The sequence below is a fragment of the Halichoerus grypus genome, chromosome 1 (genome assembly GCF_964656455.1).
Source record: "Halichoerus grypus chromosome 1, mHalGry1.hap1.1, whole genome shotgun sequence".
In the NCBI taxonomy this organism is placed as follows: Eukaryota; Metazoa; Chordata; class Mammalia; order Carnivora; family Phocidae; genus Halichoerus; species Halichoerus grypus.
The window spans coordinates 87,410,074-87,432,748 of NC_135712.1; the positions used below are offsets into that span (position 1 = coordinate 87,410,074).

The 22,675-nt window shown below is 37.5% G+C and overlaps 1 protein-coding gene across 7 annotated transcripts in view; it reads left to right on the forward strand.

The window, feature by feature from the left end:
• TBL1XR1 (TBL1X/Y related 1) overlaps window positions 1–22,675 on the forward strand; it is a 180,988-nt gene that overhangs the window by 135,283 nt on the left and 23,030 nt on the right. For 5 of the 7 annotated variants that reach the window (XM_078069033.1, XM_078069021.1, XM_078069040.1 and 2 more), the window contains 5 exons: window positions 6,046–6,148; window positions 16,872–17,017; window positions 18,987–19,209; window positions 19,920–20,052; window positions 20,614–20,755. In XM_078069033.1, the coding sequence (XP_077925159.1) occupies window positions 6,091–6,148; window positions 16,872–17,017; window positions 18,987–19,209; window positions 19,920–20,052; window positions 20,614–20,755 (702 nt within the window). In that variant the 5' untranslated portion in view covers window positions 6,046–6,090. The remainder of the gene's footprint in view (window positions 1–6,045; window positions 6,149–16,871; window positions 17,018–18,986; window positions 19,210–19,919; window positions 20,053–20,613; window positions 20,756–22,675) is intronic. The other 2 variants (XM_078069013.1, XM_078069044.1) reach the window with 1 other exon arrangement.

Here is a 22,675-nt window from a genome sequence, read left to right on the forward strand (position 1 = left end):
CAGAGAAGCCTGAGGTATCCTTCCTTCTAGGTGATCTCCCAACACCATACCATCCCCAACATAACAAGTACCTTGAGCACCTGTGGGTCATTAATATTTATTTGGAAAGGTAACTCAGCATGTCCAAGTTACCGTGGATGTACAGTTGTACAGAATGCACAGTGACCTGCCAATATAGAACAATTCTTGGAAAAAAAAAAGATTTATATATTTATTTGAGAGAGGGAGCGCGCGCGCGCCCACGTGTGTGTGTGTGAGAGTGAGAGAGTCGGGGGAGGGACAGAGGGAGAGAATCTCTAAGCAGACTCCCCGCTGAGCATGGAGCCCAGTGTGGGTCTCCCATCTCACGACCCATGAGATCATGACCTGAGCTGAAACCAGGAGTCAAACACTTAACTGACTGAGCTACTCAGGTGCCCCAAAACAGTTCTTTTTTTTTTTAAAGATTTTATTTATTTGACACAGAGAGAGACAGCGAGAGAGGGAACACAAGCAGGGGAGTGGGAGAGAGAAGCAGGCTTCCCACTGAGTAGGGAGCCCGATGTGGGGCTCGATCCCAGGACCCTGGGACCATGACCGGAGCCGAAGGCAGACGCTTAACGACTGAGCCACCCAGGCGCCCCAACAATTCTTATTTTTAACATCAAAGTTCTTTTAGCAGCTTTTAATATTGTTGCTCTTTTTTCATCTTTTGAATAAACAACTGTGGCAGATATTTGTAGATGTATTTACAGATGTATTTTCTGTTTTGTCACAAATTTGATAATGAATATTTTTAAATCTTTATTAGTGTTATGGCCAGAATGTTTTTATGTTTATTATTGGTGAAATTGAATATTTTCCTAATGTTTCAGCTAGAGGGGCCATCATCAGTTGGTTTGCTCTGTTGAGTGGACCCAATCTGTTGGTATTCAGTAAGAATCAGAATAGCCACGGGAGGGAAGGGTAAGAGGGACAGACAAAAATGGGTGAAGGAGAGTGGGAGGCACAAGCTTCCAGTTATGGAATTAGTAAGTTGCAAGGTTAGAAGGTACAACATAAGGAGTAGAGCCAGCAGTACTGTAATACATCGTATGGTGACGGATAGTAGCCATACTTGTGGTGAGTGTAGTATGATGTACACCATGTTATACACCTGAAACCAACGTAACATTATGTGTCAGCAACACTTCAATTTATAAAAAAAAAAAGTCAGAATAACCATTTATTCCCTTTGGTCCAGTTATTTACTTGTAGAGACTTTTCCTGATTCTGAGAACTATTCATTATTGCACACCTACCAAAAAGAAATGAAAGAAAAACAACTTTAAGCTTAAATATCCTCATGGCAGTCTTAGAGGAAGGAAGGTTTAGGATCATCCAAATAGTTGAACAACTCAAAAATTAAACTAGTATGTCTGTTATGAGATAATATGTCACCACTGTACTTTGTGTAAGATAAAGTACTTTCAATTAAACATTTGATTTTGGATCATGCAAAGGGTTTCCAGATCTCCTTATAATGTGTTGTAGGCAGGACTGGTTTTATTTCTATCCATAACTTTCCCTGTCTTTTCATTCTTTTAAATTTAAAATTATGTATACAGGTTTATAGTTGGGTGCTGGCTTGCTCCAGGAATGGACTCAGAAAAGAATATATCTTTCTCCTAGGAGAAGCTAGGAGATGATTAAATTTGTGGGGCAGTTATTGTTCAGTGTGTGTTGCTGAACTCAGTTTTGTGGTGCTGGAAGTGCTGTACGTACTCAGTTGAAGGAATCCTAGCTAACTTGTTTCAGCAGTCCTGTTTTTTGTAGTAGTTGTTAAATTATTGTCTATAATGTCTTGAAGTAAAATATTTCATACTGAACATTTAAAATATTAAGTGTACTTTTAATATAAACACTTGGCTAAATATTAGTTAAGACTAGTTTTTATATTTACTTTTGACTAATATAGCTATGGATCTGAATTAAGTAACTGATTGCCTGTAACTGATAGGAGTTTTGAATAAAAGCTCTTACGAGTTTATAGGCTATTCTGAGAGCTAGGATGGAAAAGTACAAAGGCATTTAATTTTTTTCTTTTTTTAGAACTCGGTCATTTACTATTTTAGGATAAATAAGTATGATGAGGCAGAACATACAAAAAATTGCTTTGGGGGGCGGCATGTGGGTAGCTCAGTCAGTTAAGCATCCGACTGTTGGTTTTTGGCTCAGGTCATGATCTCAGGGTCATGAGATCAAGCTCTTCTTCAGGCTCCGTGCTGGGCATGGAGCCTGCTTAAGTAATTCTTTCTCTCCCTTTGCCCTTCCCCCCCTAAAAATTGCTTTGTGACTTTAGAAGCATTATTTATTTTGAATGCCTTGTTTATTTAATAGTCCATCTGCTCCTTGAGGGGCAGGACTTATTTTACCCATGATAACCTCAGCAGGTCTGACACCAGGATGGTATAGGATAGAGATTGGATGAATGTCTCACTGCTGTTTTGTGATCTTGTGTGAAAATAGTTGTACTGAAAGGTACCACAGTGGCAGAGATGCAGGGGTAAGACTTCTTGTATACCCTCTGAAAATGAATGATGTCTAGTATCTGAATGTCTGGTCTTCACCTGGGACAGATGAAGAGTCCATCACATTACAGAGGACCCACCTTAGCTGTGTAAGCTAACAGACCAAAATGGAGCAGTTCCACAAAGCCACAGTGAGTCCACTAAGGAGGTAGTCTAATTTCACTCTTTGGCACACAGGCTTTTAAGGTGTTTTGAAAGTGAAGACTGACTTTTTCAGGCAAGGAGTGTCTTAGTGTTTTCTTTTCATCGTCCAATCTCCTGTTCTTTTCAGGTGTCTTTTTGAAATTAGAATTTTAAAAGGGTCATACTCTAGAATTAAGTGTCTTTGAAAGTGGATAAACTCGAATCTTTGTAGATTCTATGTAGTTTTATTGCAACTGGGACTGAAACCTCTAGTACAGATTGCATTAAATTTACAAATCTTTTTTCTTTAGTGCTACCTTTGTATGTTTCTCTTCACTAACTGAACTCTGCAAGGCATGGACCAACCTTATTTCATCTGTCTATTCCTACTCTCAGCATAGAGATTTGTCTGCCCTAGCAACACACGTGGGCAACAATAAGGTTCTTTCTAGGAATGTAAGAGCTAACTGAAGTAGGGCTACAGGTGGAATAATACTTTTAAATTTGAACAGTTTACCCCTTTCCCTTAAAAAATGTTACCCTTGATTCCAGAAATTGATATAACGCTGTGATCAGTGGAATAAAAAAAACTCAATTTGTACAGATAAGAACTTTTCTGCTCTAATTGTTGGGCATTTTTTGTGATGATTTTTTTAAAAATGTACCAGCAATATGTATTTATTATAAGAACATTTATAGACAATAACTTCCGTCATTTTGGTTTGTATTTTTCTTTGCCCTGGAATGTATTAGGTAATGCTGAAGCATCACTGATCACCGCTTTAAGTTGAGACATTGATGGCCTTAGCTTATCAGAACCAAGCATTGTTGAAAACCTATGCATCTTAGGTACTTCAGCGCCAGTGTTTGAATGTTGAACTGAATGGTATATTAGAGGGAAAAAAAAGACTTAACTCTGTTTTCTTTGTCAGTCTGTTTCACTTGGAGTTCACCTAGCACATCTCATTTTGGGAAATCCTGTTAATGAAATAGTGACGAATTGTTCCCCTTACGAACAGATATCCATGATTGGTCAAATTATGACTTAATTTCTTGTAATTCTATAATGGTGTGGGATTGGGTTTGTTTTCTTTTTGAGAGAGAGCGTGCACATGTGAGAATGGGGCAGGTGCCGAGAGAGAGGGAATCCCAGGCAGGCTCCACGCCCAGTGGAACCTGACCTGTGAGGCTCATTCTCATGACCCTGAGATCATGACCTGAGCCAAAATCAAGAGTCAGCGCTTAACCGACTGAGCCACCCAGGTGCCCCACTTGTTTTGTTTTTTTTAAATCATTCAGTTCAACAGGCTTTCAAAATTGATTATGATTAATATCTACTGTGTGTGCAGACACATTGCTACACATTACTGTGGGTCAGGATAAAATTGAGCAAGATATCCTCCAGAACATGAATCACCTAATGTACCATAGTAGTAGCATCTAGACAAGATGTCCTGAGCCAAAATCATCAAAAGAGTATTTACCTTTATCATTCCGAACATTCAGGTTATTAATTGTACTCCCTGAGTTAATTTTATGGGAGAGTACCTGTTTCTTTCTATGAAGATAACTGTTACTCTTCTTTGTGGTTACGCATTTCCTTAAGTGGAAGTACTGCTGATCCTGATTCCTCAGAGAACCTTCGGTTCTCCTCATTCCTGTGTCCAGCTGGTCGCACTTTGGAACCCCTGTACTTCTCTCCCCGACTTCAGTGCCACAGCCCAGGTTTTCTTCATCCATTAGGTCCCTGCAACATCCTGCTACCTCAGCTCTTACTCCAGTCCATTTTCTGTCCAGTCTCTTCTACATATCAGAGCCAGGATGGTCTTTATACAGTGTCGGTCTGGTCATTCTGCTACCCGCTTAAAACCTGTCAGTATATTTTCTCTAAGTGATGCTGTCAAGGCCCCGCAGAACAGGGTTTTTGTTTGTGTTGTGAGCCTTACTTCCATGTTTTGTTTCTCTTTCTTCATCCAGCCTTTCCACTATTACTGCTCACTGGATGCCTTCCCTTCCCTGCCTTCCTCCTACAGTCGTTTGTGTTCTCCCTCTCCTCCTCCATCCTTCCAGGTCTAAACACCAGTGATACTTTCTTCAAGATGTATTCCCAGACTACTAAATTGGGTTAGGGTTTCCTCTGTGTGAGTCATTGGAAAATTATTATTACTTCCTTGTTTGTCTTTGTTCTTCTCTATGACAGAAGCTTGATGTGCTTAGTCACCACTTTTTCCACAATTTAGGGCAGGAGCAGTTCCCCTCACACAGTAGCCTACTCAGGTGTTTGTTAACAGTTTGTGAACTGTGCATCATAAAGAGACCAATGATGTAGCAGGACAGTGAACACAGGCACATAATGTTAGATAGCCCTTTACTGAATGATGTCAATCTATACTTTTAAAATAAGGGACCAAGAAAGTACACAGTCTGTGGGTCAGATCTGGCCCACTAGCCTTGTATAAGGACCACAAGCTAAGAAAGGTGGTGGTGGTGTTTTTAAGTGCTTGAAAAGAAGTCCAAAGAGAAATATTTTATGATCCAACTTAATCATATGAAATCCAAATTTCAGCATCCATAAATAAAATTTTATTGGAACATGGCCAGACTCATTTGTCTGCATCTCGTTTGTTGCTGCTTTTGTGCTACAACCATAGAGTTGAGTGGTTTTACCAGAAACTGTGTATGGGTGGCAAAGCCTAACATACTCACTGCCTGACTCTATACAAAAAGTTTGCTGACTTCTTTTTAAATAATTTCTGTGACATGAGAACAGATAAGTATAATGAGAGCATATTTAAGTTAGGTCTCCGTTTCCTTTTTTCTCTCCCTCTAAATTCAGGATTTAAGTATGTCCGTTAGGAGAATATCATTTGGGTTTTGAAAACTGTATTCCCACCTCTCTGCTTTACATGTAGCTAGATCTTTTTGAGACTTGAACATTGCAGATTAGATGTTGAGAAAACAGACTTCAAATCCTCTCAAATTATGTAGATAAAACCAGTGTAGATGGCTCATCCCTTACCCAGTGGTCTAAAATCATTCTTTTCCTAAATAAATAATATTCTGATTCCTAAAGTATACTTTTTTTTTTTTTTTACAATTAAGGAGAAAGAGGAAACAACTTTTTATGCTATTTGATATAGTCATATAAAATACGATGCTAAAGGCCTTTTATAAATTTTGAATCCTTTTTGCAAATATGTTATCTTGCAGATAGACCAGCCATGTTTTGGTTATATAATCTATCATTAGGCTATATAGAACCTTCATTTTACATCATTTATAATAAAATCAAATGGTTTTTACAACATTGTTTACATTTTGTTTAAAAATATTTTATTGAGAAAATACTTAATTAACTTTGTTTTATTTTTAGGGTTATATCCTGTGTTGTGACCTCATGGTTTAAGTGGGAATAAAGATGAGTATAAGCAGTGATGAGGTCAACTTCTTGGTATATAGATACTTGCAAGAGTCAGGTGAGTACTTTCATAAAGTAAATAGGCCTCAAATTATTTTAATATTCTCAAAATAACCTTTTATGCATTTGAAATTTGTATCAGTCCAAACTGTTGAACTTTGTATGTTTCCTTAATGTCTGGACTGCCATTTTAAAGCTATGTGTTACTGCATGGTTTAACTCTCTGACTCTTTCAAATATGTTGGAATCATCTCAGGCAAATATTTGTTAAGAAGTGGTTTGGCTTTCAGTGTTCAAAGACCATTTTTTATAAGTTGTTATGAAATGAGATTGCACACGGTCAGTAGGAACATATAAACTTTCAGATAGCACCAATTTGATAATGTATATTCAGAATCCTCAGCTAAATGTTACTGAAACTAAATTAGCTATGTTTTTTCAGAATGTTTTCATAATCATTACCCCTATCGATTTAGTTTATCCTTGACCTAAATTCTTACTAATATGTTTATTGGCGGGTGATTAATAAATTAAATCATTGGAGGTCATTTGTAATAAATATTAAGTAAATCAGTGTTCATTTTTAAACAGATTAAGAGGTGTCCTAAAACAGAAGGAAAACTACAAGGGAAAATGTGGGATGGGTTAAGCAGGAAAATGTAAAAGTAGAAACTTGGGTTGGACGGGGCACAGGACCTGCAAAGATTGACAGCACTGGCGAGTGCAGCTTATTAGCATGATATGGAGCCATTTGGAAGTTGAAAATAAGCTGGAGAGGTTCCTGCCTTAAAGTTGGGACGTTGTAGTAGTAAGGTGAGGCATAGTGTATGTGTAAAAGGCTAACTGTGGTGGGCGCATGTGAGGGAGGACAGAAGGCCGGGAGCAGGAATTGAGCCCTCAGTTTTGATTTTGAAACGATATTCTTCTGATAGGGCTTAGTCATCGTCCTCTCCTATGCAGGGAGTGCAAACATGGCCTTAGATCTTAGATGCCCCTGCTCGCTGAGCTGTTGCCAGCTTCACTCCAGTTCTGGGGGTTTCCTATTCCCAGGCACCATCACTGCTTCTCTCTGGCCTGAAACAGCTGAGAAAATGATGTCTAATGAGGGCAGAAAGGGAGAAAGAAAAGAAACGAAAAGTAACCAACTAAGGCAGAATAATTTGTTCTGAAGCTTCGAAATGAATAGATCTTGTTTTGTTTTTTCCTTTTTCAACTAGTCAACTGGTATTGAAGGCAGTTCCTGAGACAATATCCATTGAATATTTTGAGCAAGATTAAAATGATTAATGAAGTGGAAAAAGTAGTGACCCGACCTTGTGATTATTACATATATAAGACAGATGCACATGCCTTGATATTGTTACTTGGTAACTTTGGCCAAAATTGAAAGAATTGTTGGGTCAAAACAAACTCCTGCTTTCTATGCCTTTGAAACTGACCACCATTTAAGCCAGAGCTTTGAGACCTGGGACACTAAAGTAGAAAACGTTGTGAAGGGCCAATAGATGAGAAATGTATGTAATGGCTTGTAGGTGTATTGTAAAGGCAACTGCTTAGGTTGAATCATAAGAAACTGCTGTTTCTGGAGATAAGAAACAGTTGGAATAGCTCAGCAGCATCCTGTAGTCAGCCTATACTGAGATGAAGTGGGGCAAGGTGAAGTTAGGGATGTTAATGAACACTCAGATTTTTTTAGCAAACAGAAGTCCACAAATTGGTGTTTTATGTTGCTACAAAAAAAAATACAGCAAGTAAAAGGGGCAGTGAAATAATACTCTGGATTAATTTCTGAAAGAGTATCCAGTGGTTAAATATTACCAGAAGTCTTCTTGAAGTTGCTAATGTTCTCAGAGAAAATCCTTTTTGAAATTCCACATTTTAAGGTATTCCATGTTGCAGTAAAAATAAAGCAAGAATTATATATTAAGAATAAAACTTTGTGTGGTAGACTGCTGCTTATCATAGTAAGTCCTTTATAATTTTTTACTGTGTTCTTAGTTGTGCTTTGTGTATTTAGAAAGGTTTATACTTTACGGTGTATCCATAGTGAAGTACAACGTTAAGCCACATCTCTGAAAATGTGAACACCAGTCCCTTTATTAAATTTGTGATTTCCTATTTACATTATGGTTTATAGGGGAAAATCAGGTTCAACTAATGACATTTTGACTTATGGCAGTTTTTCTGGGAATGCAACTTCCCATAAATTTAAGAACCGCCTATACCAGAGTTCTGAAGTTTGATCCTCTGACCACCTGCATCAGAATCACTTAGAGAACGGCGAGTGGGGCCCAGGAATCTGCATTTTACAAATGCCCCAGGTGATTTTTAGGCATAATAAAGTTTGAAAGGCTCTGGTCCCTATTAGTTGTAGGACAATTATAACTTGACAAGAAAGTTGACAACAGGTACATGTAGCATGTTCACAATATCTTGAAAGAAAAATTATATTTAGTAGCTCTTCGAGATAAAGTAGAAAGCATGAAGTGTACATACTGAGATTTGGAGTGTGAGAATACCTCCTACTAAACATTAGGGAGGCGCCACTAAAAGAGGTGTATTTGTATTTATAGGCAGGATTTTGTAGGAATGATGAGGCATGTTTATATCATAAAGGATACCATGAGACATTCATTTGAAGTTAGTTCCAGAAGTAGGAGATGGGAAAAAGTTTAGGAAATTGATAGTTCTGTAAGCTCAGACCAGGTTTCAGATAGAGCTCAGAATCTAGCCCATCTCAGCACTTGGTGACTTATTCCGAAAGTTGTTTCTTGGTTCTGATCTCTAATTATACATAAAAATGGCCATTTTTGCAAGTGGTTTGATTTTGGAATCCAGTAATTCCTTTTCTGGGTGTATTTTGGTGTATTTTGGAGTACTGAATTGGTTTAGGAGCTAGGTAGGAAGAAAAGTAATTATGACAAAGAAAGTATTTGTGAAAAGACCTTCACAGGACTGGTTTTTAAAGACCACCACTAAGGAAAGTAAAATTTTTTCATGCTTGTCTCATTATCTAAAAGCTCTCATGCAGAAAGTCCAAAAAACACCTTATGAAAGTTTGTTCTGTTTTAATAAATGTATAATTTAGAAATAATGTTTTCCAGTAAGAACTTCTAATATTTGTTCTCTGTAAACACTGTTTAATGTTGACTGGACTATGGTATCCATCTCCAGCGAGAATAAAACCCCTTAAATTGTTTTACATACTTTATACTATGAGATGACCATCCTATTATGACTATTATCAGCACTAGAAGGTATTATATATTAAAAGCCCATCTCCTCTCCCCAGATTATATAACTTCTGATTTTTTTTCTTCATCCATAAAACTTGTTGCTTGTTGAAAAGGGATTACATTGTGATATTCAGCCTCAAATGTTTTATAGGCTTCTGTTTGAAATAAGTCATCCTCCCCTACTCATTTAAGCTAATTAAGAGGAAAGTATATATTATTGTAAGATGTCTTTTTATTTTCTCAATTCTGTCTCTTAACAAGTTACTTTGGTCATCACCATTTTGTACCTCAATGAACTAGACTTAGGCTTTCATAGTCAACAAAAATTTTCTAGGAAAGAAAATTCTTTTCTCTTTTGAGAAAACTTGAAAATTGAGTGTATTTGACAGTGTAGTACCATAAGTAATGATTGACTTGATTATTCAGTATGTTCCATTTAATTAGCGTTCGCCCGAGGGCATTAATAATTTGATTGCCCTAATAACTCACATCAAACAACCATATGCAGAATAAGCACTAAGGGGTACAGCTAAGTCGTATGGAACAGAACTTGATACAGTGTTAATTTGAAAAGATTTAAGGTGGTTTGGACTTTTTTTTTTTTTCCGTTGCATTGAGTCTTCTCTAGTTATTCCCAGGTTTAGTGTGTTTTTTCTAGAGAAATTGTACCAGCAATTATTTGTGAACTTGTGCCACCTTTTTTCTTGTTGCTTTGTGTAAGATGTAATTTTATTTTGCTTTAAATGTGTATTCTGTTTGGGGGGAGAATTCTTGATTCTAGATAAAACTGTCATCTATGATATGTTTAAAAGCTCAGTAGCGTTTCGGTGAATGGTGTACTTAGTATTGGACGCTGTGAAACAGTTGCATTTTATGATGGAAGACTAACTGGAAAATGCAGGAACAGTATGTCCTTATTAATGAGCTATTTTCTAGATTGTGATTCTGAATGCTATCATTTTTTAAAATCCTCATGTTTTTAGAACTGAGGTTCATCTTGCCATAGAGTCTTGGTTTATGAAAAGGTGATGATGTATATAAGCTTAAAGCATTTGGTTATGAAAGATCAGCTTGTCTCTCCCAACCCTCACCTCTCTCCACTGTTCACTAACTTTTTCGAGGGGATATTCAGTCTCTCTGGATATAGGCCTTGCACTACTCCACTTTTTCTGAGAGGGTGCTTCCTTCAGATGTTGTTATTTGTTTATAAGAGCATACACACTTAATTTAGAAATCTACACATATCGTAGTAGGCACAAACTAACCCGAATGTTTATGTATAACATTAAGGTTCTGATCCTGTAACACCAAAGAACCTATTTGTTGTTTTTGGTTTTGGTTTTGTTTTTTCATTTAAAGATTTGGTATTAACCCCTACAATGGCTAAGAAAATGTCAGCAATCAAATGACAGTGTAGTTTCTCTTGACTCAGATAAAGGTAACTGGGCTAGATAAACATTCCTTCCTCCTCATCCTCCTGCTGGTGCCACTTATAAACAGACTTGAACAACGAACTGAATGGAGTCAGGTTAAACTGGCTCTCAGTGCCTCTAGCCATGAAGGCCTGGAGTGAGGCGAGTTCAGGATTGGGTATGTCCACCTCTAGTCTTTCTTTTCATTTTTATGAGTAATTGGTTGGCTACAGAAATGCAGGTTAAATATACATACACTTTGCTTTGTAATCAAATAAAATATGCAGTAACATGGATTTCTCACATAGTTCTTGTACACATGACTAATTAACGATAAACAGCAAGTACTTGTCAAAAATAATGGTAAATTTTATACTTCCAAATCAGTTTTTCTCTTTTATAAGCTGAATGACTATTTTTTTGCTGATAGAGGAAAATTCCTATTTACACATTACTGCTGACATGCTTGTTAAAAGACAAATGTCGTTTAATAATTACCAAATAGAGAACTTGTTCGGTCTTACTAGTAATCTTCTTGCTTATTTTTTCCAGGAATAGCCAGCAATAATAAGGGCATAGGGAAACATAAATTGCTGATGGCACTATAGATTTGCATAATTTGGGGGCAAAGCAGTTGTGCAATTATGAAAACATCCTTTAAAATGCCCATGTCCCCCTCAACTTTTGAGGGAATCCATCCTAAGGAGAAAAAAACGTATATACCTGGCAAAAGCCTATACATGTAGGTATTTGAGGTGACATTCCTAAGTAGTAAACATTGAGAAAGTCTAAACTTTCCATCGATGGGATGAATAATTTACTAGTTGAGTACATTCATTCGCCAGATAGTATGATAGTAAAATTATTTCAGAAAATATAGTTCATGTAGAATGTTCATGGTTATATATATTTTTAAGGGCAAAATCAGCCCTTAAAAATATTAGGGCACAGAATTGTGTAGCCCAGTGTGTTAAATTGTGATGGAGGAAAACAATGTGTAAAGAGAAGAAGGAAATACAAAAAAATTAACAGTTGCACTTGGGTTTAGTTTTGTAATTTTTTTCCTTCTCCATGTTGTCCATTATTTTTTTTTTTATAAGTACTGGGTCTAAATCTTCAGCATGCAAGATCCCCTCTAGCATTTTTTCCCCCTCCTTCTTTTCACCTTTTCTAAAATCTTTAAGCCTGTAAGAATGGAACTTTTTAGAATGAACAAAAATCTGTGTCTATAGGACACAGTTGGAAATGGATTTGGGGACAAGGGAGTTTGTGGTGATGGGAGCAGGGATATAATTTTCTGGGGTTTTGTTTTTTGTTTTTTGTTTTTTTGTTTTTACCTGAAGCTTAAATAGGATCTTGGATTATTAGATTTTCCTCCTGGACTGTGTCGTGGTAATAGTTAAGCTTTGTGTGTTGTTGCTGTTGTTCAGTCACCCTGTACCATAGCAGTGATGTTCAAGGCCCATTTTCATGTTCCTGTAGTCTGTTTGCAAAGGAGAGTTGGCTTGCTCTGGAGGACTAATACCTCTTTGAGAACACAGCCCCTGTCATCCCAAGGGAACGCCTTCCCTGAAACAAGCAGTATGTAGAAAACAGTTGTTTGTGATCTTGTTTCTTATGTGGGAACCGTGCGTGGTGTCGTGGGCTCCTGAGTTACCACGCCCCCCCGGCCACTGCTTGTCTTTATTCCTGAGTTACTGTATACTGAACTTTCATGGTTTTTAGCCTTACTTCCTTTCTGGAATCTCTTTTCTACCTCCCAAATCTTAATCACCCTAGCGAATTTGTAGAGTACTTGATTACATAGGTATTATTTATATCAGATTTGCTCTTACTCCTGGAAAGAAGGGATGCTATTTTAAGCAATCAAGCCAGTCTTTAACATCTCACAGATTTAGATGAATCTCTTTTGCTTTCTACTATGTAAATCAAAAGCTGCCCCTGAAAAACTATTTCCTGCACATATATTTACAGATAAATGGAAATGTTTTTTGGCATAACCTGGTTCAAGTTTTAGTATGTTTTTTAGGGAAGAGTTAAGTCAGATGCTTTTATTTTTGGATTCATAGATTTTCTGATGTGCCAAAATACGTTACAGTAGAATTGCATTCTGATTTAACAAATGTTTATTGAGCATTAGTTAAATTAGGTAACATTCTAGGTTTCCAGAATGAAAAGATTTACTAGACATCAACTCTTTCTTCAAGTAGCCCAGTCTAGCATCATACACATACACACAAGATAACCATTCAGTGTGGTAAATACCGTACATATAACAAACTATAGGATTAACATAGCAGAGAAAGATCCCCCTCTAGGGTAGTGAAAGAAGGGACTTGCCCTCCATTCAAATAGGAGGAAAGAACTTAGGAACACATAAGATACAAAAGCATGAGATAGCATAGCATATTCACGGTGCTACATGTAATTGGCAATCACTTGAATTTAATGTGTAATGGGAAGAAGGGAAGGGGCATGGAATTGGGGAGATGAGTCTGGAAAGATAAGTAGGGTCAGATTACAAAGGTTAACTGTGTGTCATACTTAGAAGTTTGGCCTTTATTAGGAAGGCCAAAGGGATCATTGAAAGTGCCCAAGTAAGGAGTGATGTGATTGGTTTTGTTTCACGGATCACGGGTAATGCCCTAGCTGTAGTGTGGCAAATGGACTGAGCTGGGGAAAGAGGAACTTAGGGTAGTAATTGTAGGCAATGGATGATGGGGACTAAACCAGGTTCTAGCAGAAAAGGAAAGCTGATGACAGAGACCAGAGAGGTAGGATTGATAGGATTTGGTGAATGGTGGAGCACTAGGGGCCAAGGTAAAGTTAGGATGACTTTCAGGTGTATGAAGTAAGGTCAAATTTCTAAGGAAAACGAAGTTTTAGGGAGGGGAATAAGAAAAGTAGTTGTGTTTTTGTTTTTTTTTTTTAAAGATTTTATTTATTTATTTTGACAGAGACACAGCGAGAGAAGGGAACACAACCAGAGGGAGAGGGAGAGGGAGAAGCAGGCTTCCTGCGGAGCAGGGAGCCCAATGCGGGGCTCGATCCCAGGACCCTGGGATCATGACCTGAGCTGAAGGCAGAAGCTTAATGACAGAGCCACCCAGGCACCCCAAGAAAAGTAGTTTTGAATATAATGATTTTAAATTGCCATGTAATGCTATGACTAGAAATTTAAAAATTACAGTTGAATTCAACATTTATTGAAGCAGAGTGTTTTTAATTGTGGACCTTTTTTAGGGTAGACATTAGTGTGAAGTGTCCAGACAGTGCTAATAACCCTTTCAGAGTTGTTTTTTACTATTTGAGATGGATGTAAGCACCTGGGATAGCTTCTCTACTGGTCTGGTAGAACAAATTCGGGATATACAACATGCCAGCCCCAAATCGACATTGTTCCGCCTGCAACTTTTAGGATATTCTTGGACATAAGCTTGAACTCTAATTTAAACAGGGTCTAAATGTGATAGTTTTGATTATTTAAATTGTACTCATGAATTAGAGGGTACAGAAGTCCTGGACTTTGCTAAAATTTGTGAGTCTTATGAAAATCAAAACACTTGAAAAACGTTGCTAATAAGATGTCTTAATGTTTCATGCACTACTGACACCTCTTTCGAACACCCTCAGTTGAAACAACAGTGATGTAATCCTTTGTTTTCTATCAGTAAACAGGAGCTCACTCTGTCTTAGCTTTATCCTTGACCATATTTTAACTTAATTGTTCAGTAGGAGCAACGGAATATAGTGGTTACCTCCATGGTCTCTGAATGAATTTAAATCCTTATCCTCTTAAAGATAATGTGGTATATATACACAATGGAATATTACTCAGCCATAAAAAAATGAAATCCTGCCATTTACAACACCATGGATGGAGCGAAGTAAGTCAGCAAAAGACAAATACTGTATGATTTCACTCATATGTGGAATTTAAGAAACAAAACAGATGAACATAGGAAGGGAAGGAGACAAACCATGAAACAGACTCTTACCTATAGAGAACAAATGGAGGGTTACTGGAGGGGAGGTAGGTGGGGGGATGGGTTAAATAGGTGATGGGGATTAAGGAGCGCACTTGTGATGAGCACCGGGTGTTGTATGATGTTGAATCACTAAATTGTACACCTAAAACTAATATTACACTGTGTGTTAACTAACTGGAATTTAGGGCACCTGGGTGGCTCAGATGGTTGAGCGTCTGCCTTCGGCTCAGGTCATGATCGCAGGGTCCTGGGATCGAGTTCCGCATCGGGCTCCCTGCTTGGCGGGAAGCCTGCTTCTCCCTCTGCTTCTCTCTCTCTCTCTCTCTGTGTCTCTCATGAATGAATAAATAAAATCTTAAAAAAAAGTTAAAAAAAAAACTAACTGGAATTTAAATAAAAACTTAAAAAAGTAAATCCTTATCCTGTTAGTGACTATTTTCCCATCTGTAAGCTCAGATTATAAAATAATAAAACTATATATGTGTGCATGGTGGAGACCCTCCATAAATGATATTCTCCATCTTGAAGTCTTTGTAAATCTCTAAGCCACTTGGCTGTTCAGCTTTTTTTCCCCGTTTATGACTTACTGCAAAATTTATTTAGGGAAGGGCATATAATTGAAAACAGGACTCTGCAGCCTCACTGCTTATGGATTTCACTGCCTTATCTTTTACCGTCTCTCCCCATCCTTCCCAGCCTTTATTAGCCTTCTACCCTGGCAATCTGGAATCTACTCATTTTCAAGTAGTTATGGGTTTCCTGATAGGGGCAATGCAGAATGATGCTCTTTTTCGTTGATATGTTTCTTAGTTTCATTACTATGTTTCTTAGAAATCTCTGTGAGCTCAGATTAAGCTGAAAACCATAAATGTGTTTAATAATGATTGTGCCTGTAGGCAAAATCATGAGTTAAAATCAAAGACTTAGAAGGAATGTCTTTTCACTTCTCACTATGGGTTGCAGGAGTGGAATGGCCAGGTGTTTCCAAGAGGGGAGGAAGGAGCCATGAGGAAAACCAACTTAGGTGTACTTTGTCTACTGACTAAAATCTTTCCTAGCCACATGCTTTGTGTGAGTCCATAGTACTTTATTCTAGACTGTTCATAAGTGCCACAGAAGCCTAAAAGTGGAAGCACAAAATGCAACAAGACACAGAGTCAGCACTAAAAAACTAGGATAGACTAGGATAGTTATTACATGGGTTAAATCCATTTAAGACACAAGTAAGCCCATATTCATTTAGTTTACTTAGCATGAAAGTTTCTTAACATTCGTATTATATGTATAATGTGATTGAATTGTTTAAAATACATTAATGACAGTTACTATTTAATGATAAGCTCTGGTGGATGTTTTAGTAAAGAGAATAAGTGCACATGCATTTATCATTTTACTAGAATTTAATCTTTGAGTTTAGACTTAACTTTTATAAAAAGCGAGACTGACATAAAGAGATTTTTATTATATATTTTGGGTTTAAGTATTTCGAATTAAAACTAAAGAATTGCTGATAGAAACTGGTGATTTACTTGCTAACTTTTATTTCTGAAAGCTTTCGTTTAGATGGATTATCACTAAGTGGCAAAGAATTAGTAATTTTTTTTTTTTTTGCATTTAACTCATACATACAGTGAGATTTAAGCATAAAAATTTTCATGTTTTATAACTTTAGTTTGTTTTTTATTTCCTAAGTTAAAAAAAACCCTGCAAAATATTGGATTTATACTGTGTTTGACAGAAATATCAAATGTCACCTTAATTTATCTTGGCCTAAATTATCTTTAGTGAAGCAATCGACTCACATGATTTCCAAAGACTACCCCCCCCCATCCCCCTGCCCCGGCCCAGCTTTAAAGTTCAGTGCTATTCTTTGAGGAAAGTTATGTGCCATGGCTAAATTTTTTATGTACTAGAGATTTTATATCATATTTTATGTAATTAAAGTGAAAAGGAAAATATGTAAAAGTTAATATGTTTGGATTTGGTATTTCTTTTGTTTAAAAACGTATTTAACCTTAGCTAACAGTCTGGGATTCCAGATGGATGGATTGCGATTTTGAAAGATTACAGAGGTCTTTCATTTGTGTCCTATAGCATGTTGCCACTAGGAGAATAAATTCTTACACCTTTTCTTCTGCTTTTAGGATTTTCTCATTCAGCGTTTACCTTTGGTATAGAAAGCCATATCAGTCAGTCTAACATCAATGGTGCCCTCGTCCCACCTGCTGCATTGATTTCTATCATCCAGAAAGGTCTACAGTATGTAGAGGCAGAAGTTAGTATTAATGAGGTAAGGAAAATTTATTTCAAATACTCTTACTCTTTAATTTGTCCTTAAGTCTGCTATCTTGTTTGTTCATTCATTATCTGATTTCAGCTTCACCAGGTTAACAAAATTGAAGGGTGGTGTTCCTTATGTCACAGGTTGAACAGGCAAGGCCTATTGACTCCGAACTATAAGAACCATTAGTTCTAGTTTATTTCCCTTTCTTTGGTTTTATAAGTAAATAAGAAGAAATAATTTTCTTTAAAACAACAACATTGTGCTGTGAAATGCTGAGACCACAATTGACGGTCTGAAAAATAAAAAAACCTCAGGTTATTTGGTTATACCTGATTTTGGAAGGCAGTTTATAATTGAAGCCAACTCTTGATACTTTTGCCTATCTAATAAGGTCCATATATAGGTAGTTTAATTCAGATGTCGGCCAGCTATGACCCATGAGTCAAATCCTGCCTGCTTGCCTGGAACACAGCCACACTCATTCACTTATATATTGTTTTGGCTACTTTGGTGCCACACTGGCAGAATTGAGTAATTGTGACAGAGACCTTATGTTCTGCAAAGCCTAAGATAACTTACCGTTTGTCCTTTCAGAGAAAAAGTTTGCAAACCCTGGTCTAGCTAAAAAATTTCATATATGGTCGGGAATTATAACACGTGGGGCTCTTTATGTTATTTTCATTTCACAGATTAACATGGCTCCCCTTTCCTTTTGCAAGTATTTTTAAAACAAGCATCCGTGGTTTTATTTATTATTTATATATTATTTATTACTATAAATATAGTATACTAATTCTGGCTTCATTATTTTTTAGTTTCCTCCTCTTCAAAACAGAAAAATCCGCTAATATTGTGTCCTCGTTGACGTTTAGTACTTTCTGTCCCAGAGTATCTTTTATTGCAGAGGGTGAGAAACAGTTTCCATCAGTGGCCAGAATTAGTCTCATGGTATCTGAAAAATAAATGTTTTATAGATTTAATATAGTACTCTACAATGTATCTGTTGGTATTAATATTTTTAAGTTACTTAAAATAAATTCTCCTACTCCTCAGATACTCCTTACATTTGACAACTCAGAAAGATGTTCCATGTTTCTGTAACTCAGAGCACCCCATCACCCCACTGTAGTATCTACCAGCTTACGTGAGTTGGGCCTTACACATGCATATTCCTAGCTCATTTGCCCAGGTTCTATTTCTGACTTGTTCTATCTCCTTGTGCCTGCTGGAGAACTTTTTATTAATTGTGAGCTTCCTAATATCAATGAGAGGAGCTTTGGAAAATTACGGCAACTCCATAAAATTAAAGAGCACAGTCTCAAGAGTTATGATGGTACTTCTCAAATGGTAGTGTGCCCTAGAGAGCTTGTTAAAACATGGATTCCTGAGCCTTCAGAGATTTCGATTCTGTAGGTTTGACTCTCCATTTATAACAAGCTACCAGCTGTGATGGCAGTGCTGTTGGTCCTCGCTCAGGTCACACTAGGAATGGTGTCAGGAGATCTCCGTTGCCATTGACTGGCTGTGTCACTTCTGCAAGTCTTTAAACCTGATTGTGCTTCCATCTCACCATTAGTAAAATGAGATGATTATATGGCAGAATATCTGAGGTCTGTTTCTTGTTTTAATACTTGAATCAAATCACAAGAAATTTTTGAGTCCAACAAAGCTATTTTAAAAGTTTTTAGTTGTAAAGAAGTGTTTATTCTAATGTGGCACCAAGTCTCCTACCATTGTATGAACTCTTTCGTAACGGTCATTACTTTTCCCAGACAGAATTTTGGAATCTAACGAATAACTTTTTATCACCTGGGCCTGCATTTTATTATTCCTTTCAGTATTTTGGCTTTCTCTGTGCAATATTTCACAGTATGAACTAGGTGAGGAGGAGGAAAATTTAAACAGCTCTTTGCAGTTGCTTCACCCTAAATGTCTTCTCTTTCATGTTTCTTTTCTCAAAATGTTCCACATCCAGGATGGTACTTTGTTTGATGGTCGGCCGATAGAGTCTCTGTCCCTGATAGACGCCGTAATGCCTGATGTAGTACAGACAAGACAGCAAGCTTACAGGGATAAGCTTGCACAGCAGCAAGCAGCGGCTGCCGCCACCTCCACAGCCGCCACAAACCAACAGGGGTCTGCAAAAAATGGAGAAAACACAGCCAATGGGGAGGAGAATGGAGCACATACTATAGCAAGTGAGCGGAAAGAATTTCTAAAAATTCCTTTGCAGCAAAAGTAATTTTGCTTCATGTGGATGTCTCATCTTCCAGACTGAAGTAACATCATCTGTTTCATTTATGCCAACTTGTTTCCCTAACTTGTATCACAATTCAGATTCTTAACTTCTGAAGCTCCAAGAAGCTAGATTTACTTTCATGGATTTTATTTTCTTCTTTACATATTTAGAAACCATTTTCTACTGTTAGATAAATTTTGTTGTTTGCATTTGATTTCTAAAGAAAATTTGTAATACTAGTCATTAACACAGTAACGCTCTGACGTGGAGATACAAAGGCAGCTCTCGTGTTATATGAATGATATCAGCAGCCCCTACTGGCAGAAACTCAGTGTTGACATGGATTATATTTAATTCAGACCATTTTATCATTTTAGCCTTGTTTGGCTCTAACCTTTTTGCAAGTCTTTTTCACCGCCTCCCCACCACCCCAAACACATACTCATGTACATCTTTTAAAAATTATAGGGTCATACTTAACTAAGGATGGGAATTTATTTCTCATGTACAGTTATTTTCACCATTACCTGATATAGGTGGGGAAAAAAAAAGTTAGACTTTTATATTTTAAGGCAGGTATTCGCTGATTAAGAATTATTCCCCCCCCCCCCAGGATGTTGTAATATTACTTACCTAACTGGCATTTTCCACTTGTTTCTCATGACACAGATAATCATACTGATATGATGGAAGTGGATGGGGATGTTGAAATCCCTCCTAATAAAGCAGTTGTGTTACGGGGCCATGAATCTGAAGTTTTCATCTGTGCCTGGAACCCCGTTAGTGATCTCTTGGCATCGGGGTATGTTTCTCAAAGTGAAACTAAAATGTATTTAAAAAATATCGTACTGAACTATTGCACATTTTATAAAAGCATTACTTATGTTTTCACGTTTTTGTTGCTTTGTGGTCCTTTTGCCTCTATAAATCTTTATTCATAACATAATCTTAGAAATTATTTTTTAAGATTTATTTATTTGAGAGAGAGAGCGAATGAGCACAAGTGGGGGGGGCTGCGGGAAGGGGGGAGAATCTCAAGCAGACTCCCTGCTGAGTGTGGAGCCTGACGCAGGGCTTGATCTCACGACCCTGAGATCATGACCTGAGCCAAAATCAAAAGTCGGTCGCTTAACCAGCTGCGCCACCCAGGTGCTCCCATAGTCTTAGAAGTTTTAATTAAACTTACTTCTTCAGAAGTGCCTAGGGTCCCCAAAGTGGAGACTAAGGAAAATAATTGGAAATGGAAATCCCTGAGAGTCTAGTTTTTATTTGCCTTATTAATAAGAGTATATAAATATGTTACTTTGATTCTGGGATACTTGAGAATATCATGAGGACTTAAAATATGTTGCATACTTTATAGGTCTGGAGACTCAACAGCAAGAATATGGAATCTTAGTGAAAATAGCACTAGTGGCTCCACACAGTTAGTACTTAGACATTGTATACGAGAAGGAGGGCAAGATGTCCCAAGCAACAAGGATGTGACATCCCTAGATTGGAATGTGAGTATCTGTATTATCCACGGTGAATATAGTTCCTAATCTTCATAACCTCTCTGAACCGCAGACTAAAGCAGGGTTTGTCCATTTGTTGAGATGCTTTTGAATTTCACTTATAAGAACAACAAACTAGGACTCGCCATTCTCAAATGTGTTAAAAACAACGACTGGCCGTCCAGTAGTCAGACCTCCGTCCAGCTTGCAGCTCTTCAGTTTATCTTGCAGCGGAACCTTTGTCCAGCTGGTGGTCGCCCACTCTGTGCTTCGTCCTCCTCAGCTGTAAAGTACAACTGTGGTAATGGTGCCTGCTTAAGGGAGGTAATAGGTGAAGATCAACAGCAGGCACATACGAAGTCCTTAACGACTAAGCCCTTTGCTAGGGGGTTAGGAGAAATCTCCATAATAAAAGCATGTTCTTGTTTTTCTCATTTTGTATGGACTGATGAGAACTTCACTGCTGACTGCCTTGTAGGGACTGTTAGTCTAGGTTACTTCCAAGCTCTATTCTAGCTGGAGGAATCTTACAGCTCTCGGATGCTGTGTCATTCCACATCTTCCAGAGATCACTTCACTACTCTGACTGACCAGAAAGTTTGAGCTCCTCGTCCGTAAAGCTTCACCCTTTCAGTTTCACGTACGTGATAAGCAGCTTGGTTTGTGTCCATTCCCATGATTAATTTGTGGAAAATTCGCATTTTGAAAGTTCCTATATCTTTTCCTTTATTCCATGTGGCCTTTTTTTCCTTCCTTGTGATTTTGCATCCATTTTTTACCTGCTCTCTCAAGTGTAAGAAGCATCTTAGACAACTTCAGCGTCTTGAGCATTTCATGGGATTCACCATTCTTTCCTCAGCAAATGAACACTCTTTTCCTCCTTTGGCCTCTATTCGACAACTTTTGTGCGGCTTTCCATAGGATCTTCCAAGTCTCATTCCAGCGAATGAGAGCTGTCTTTAAAAACGGTATCTCTAGCTAAATTTCTCAGTGTCTATGAAATTCTTCCAAAACAAATAGCTAGGGTTTTGGTTTTGTCTTTGTTTTTGTTTTGTTTTGTTTTGTTTTTAGTGTTCCCTTACAAAATTTCCAGCAATGTATTTGCTCTTTCCCTCCTATGAAGATAGCAGTTACCAAAATGAGAAAAAGGTTTAGCATGCCACAGTATTGTTTGGTTGTAGGGTCAGGACTAAGAATTATCTTCTCAATATATGGGACCTTATTATATCTTAAGTCAGAGGCCTTACCACCTTGATATGCTATTTGGCTCAGAGACCTATGAGTTAACTTAATGAAATTTACAGGTTACACTGAATAGGATGGTTAACAAATGTTTGTTGAGCTTGGTGATTCTCAACTCCAAGTTACAGTTTTCAGAAGTGCGGACTTTTCAAACATATATTATTCATTATGAACTTGAATCTTCCACTAAAAGGGGAAAACATTATCCTTGATTAATGGTTCTTTTAAGACATTTGGGTCCAGTAGTTTAAAGGAAACTTCCCATTGTGCAGAGTCTGGAAATTAGCTTTTGCTGTTTGTTTCAACGCGGTTCCTTCTTCCTCAGATAGAACCAGATTTTGTCAGGACTGAGTCTACAACCCTTAGTACCATACCAGCATCTGCTTTTCACTTACCTGCCCAGCTAAATGGCTTGAGAGGTCTGAAAAAGGGCAATCTTGTTTCCAATTCCCTTTCCAAAAAGCGTCACAAAAGCACTGAGTAAGGCAGGATTTCATTCTGTGTCTTCAGTAGTGTTTACTAATCCTAGCAATAGTGTGTTTAATGCACTCTGTAACTTGCACTTCTGTAGATCTGTCCTTCTGTTGTACCATTCATCAAGGCCAGGCACAGCAAGGGAATATAAGATTAGAGAAATTGGTATGGATTTCTCCTCGAGGTAAAGTAGTTCCAGGCAATTGTACTCAC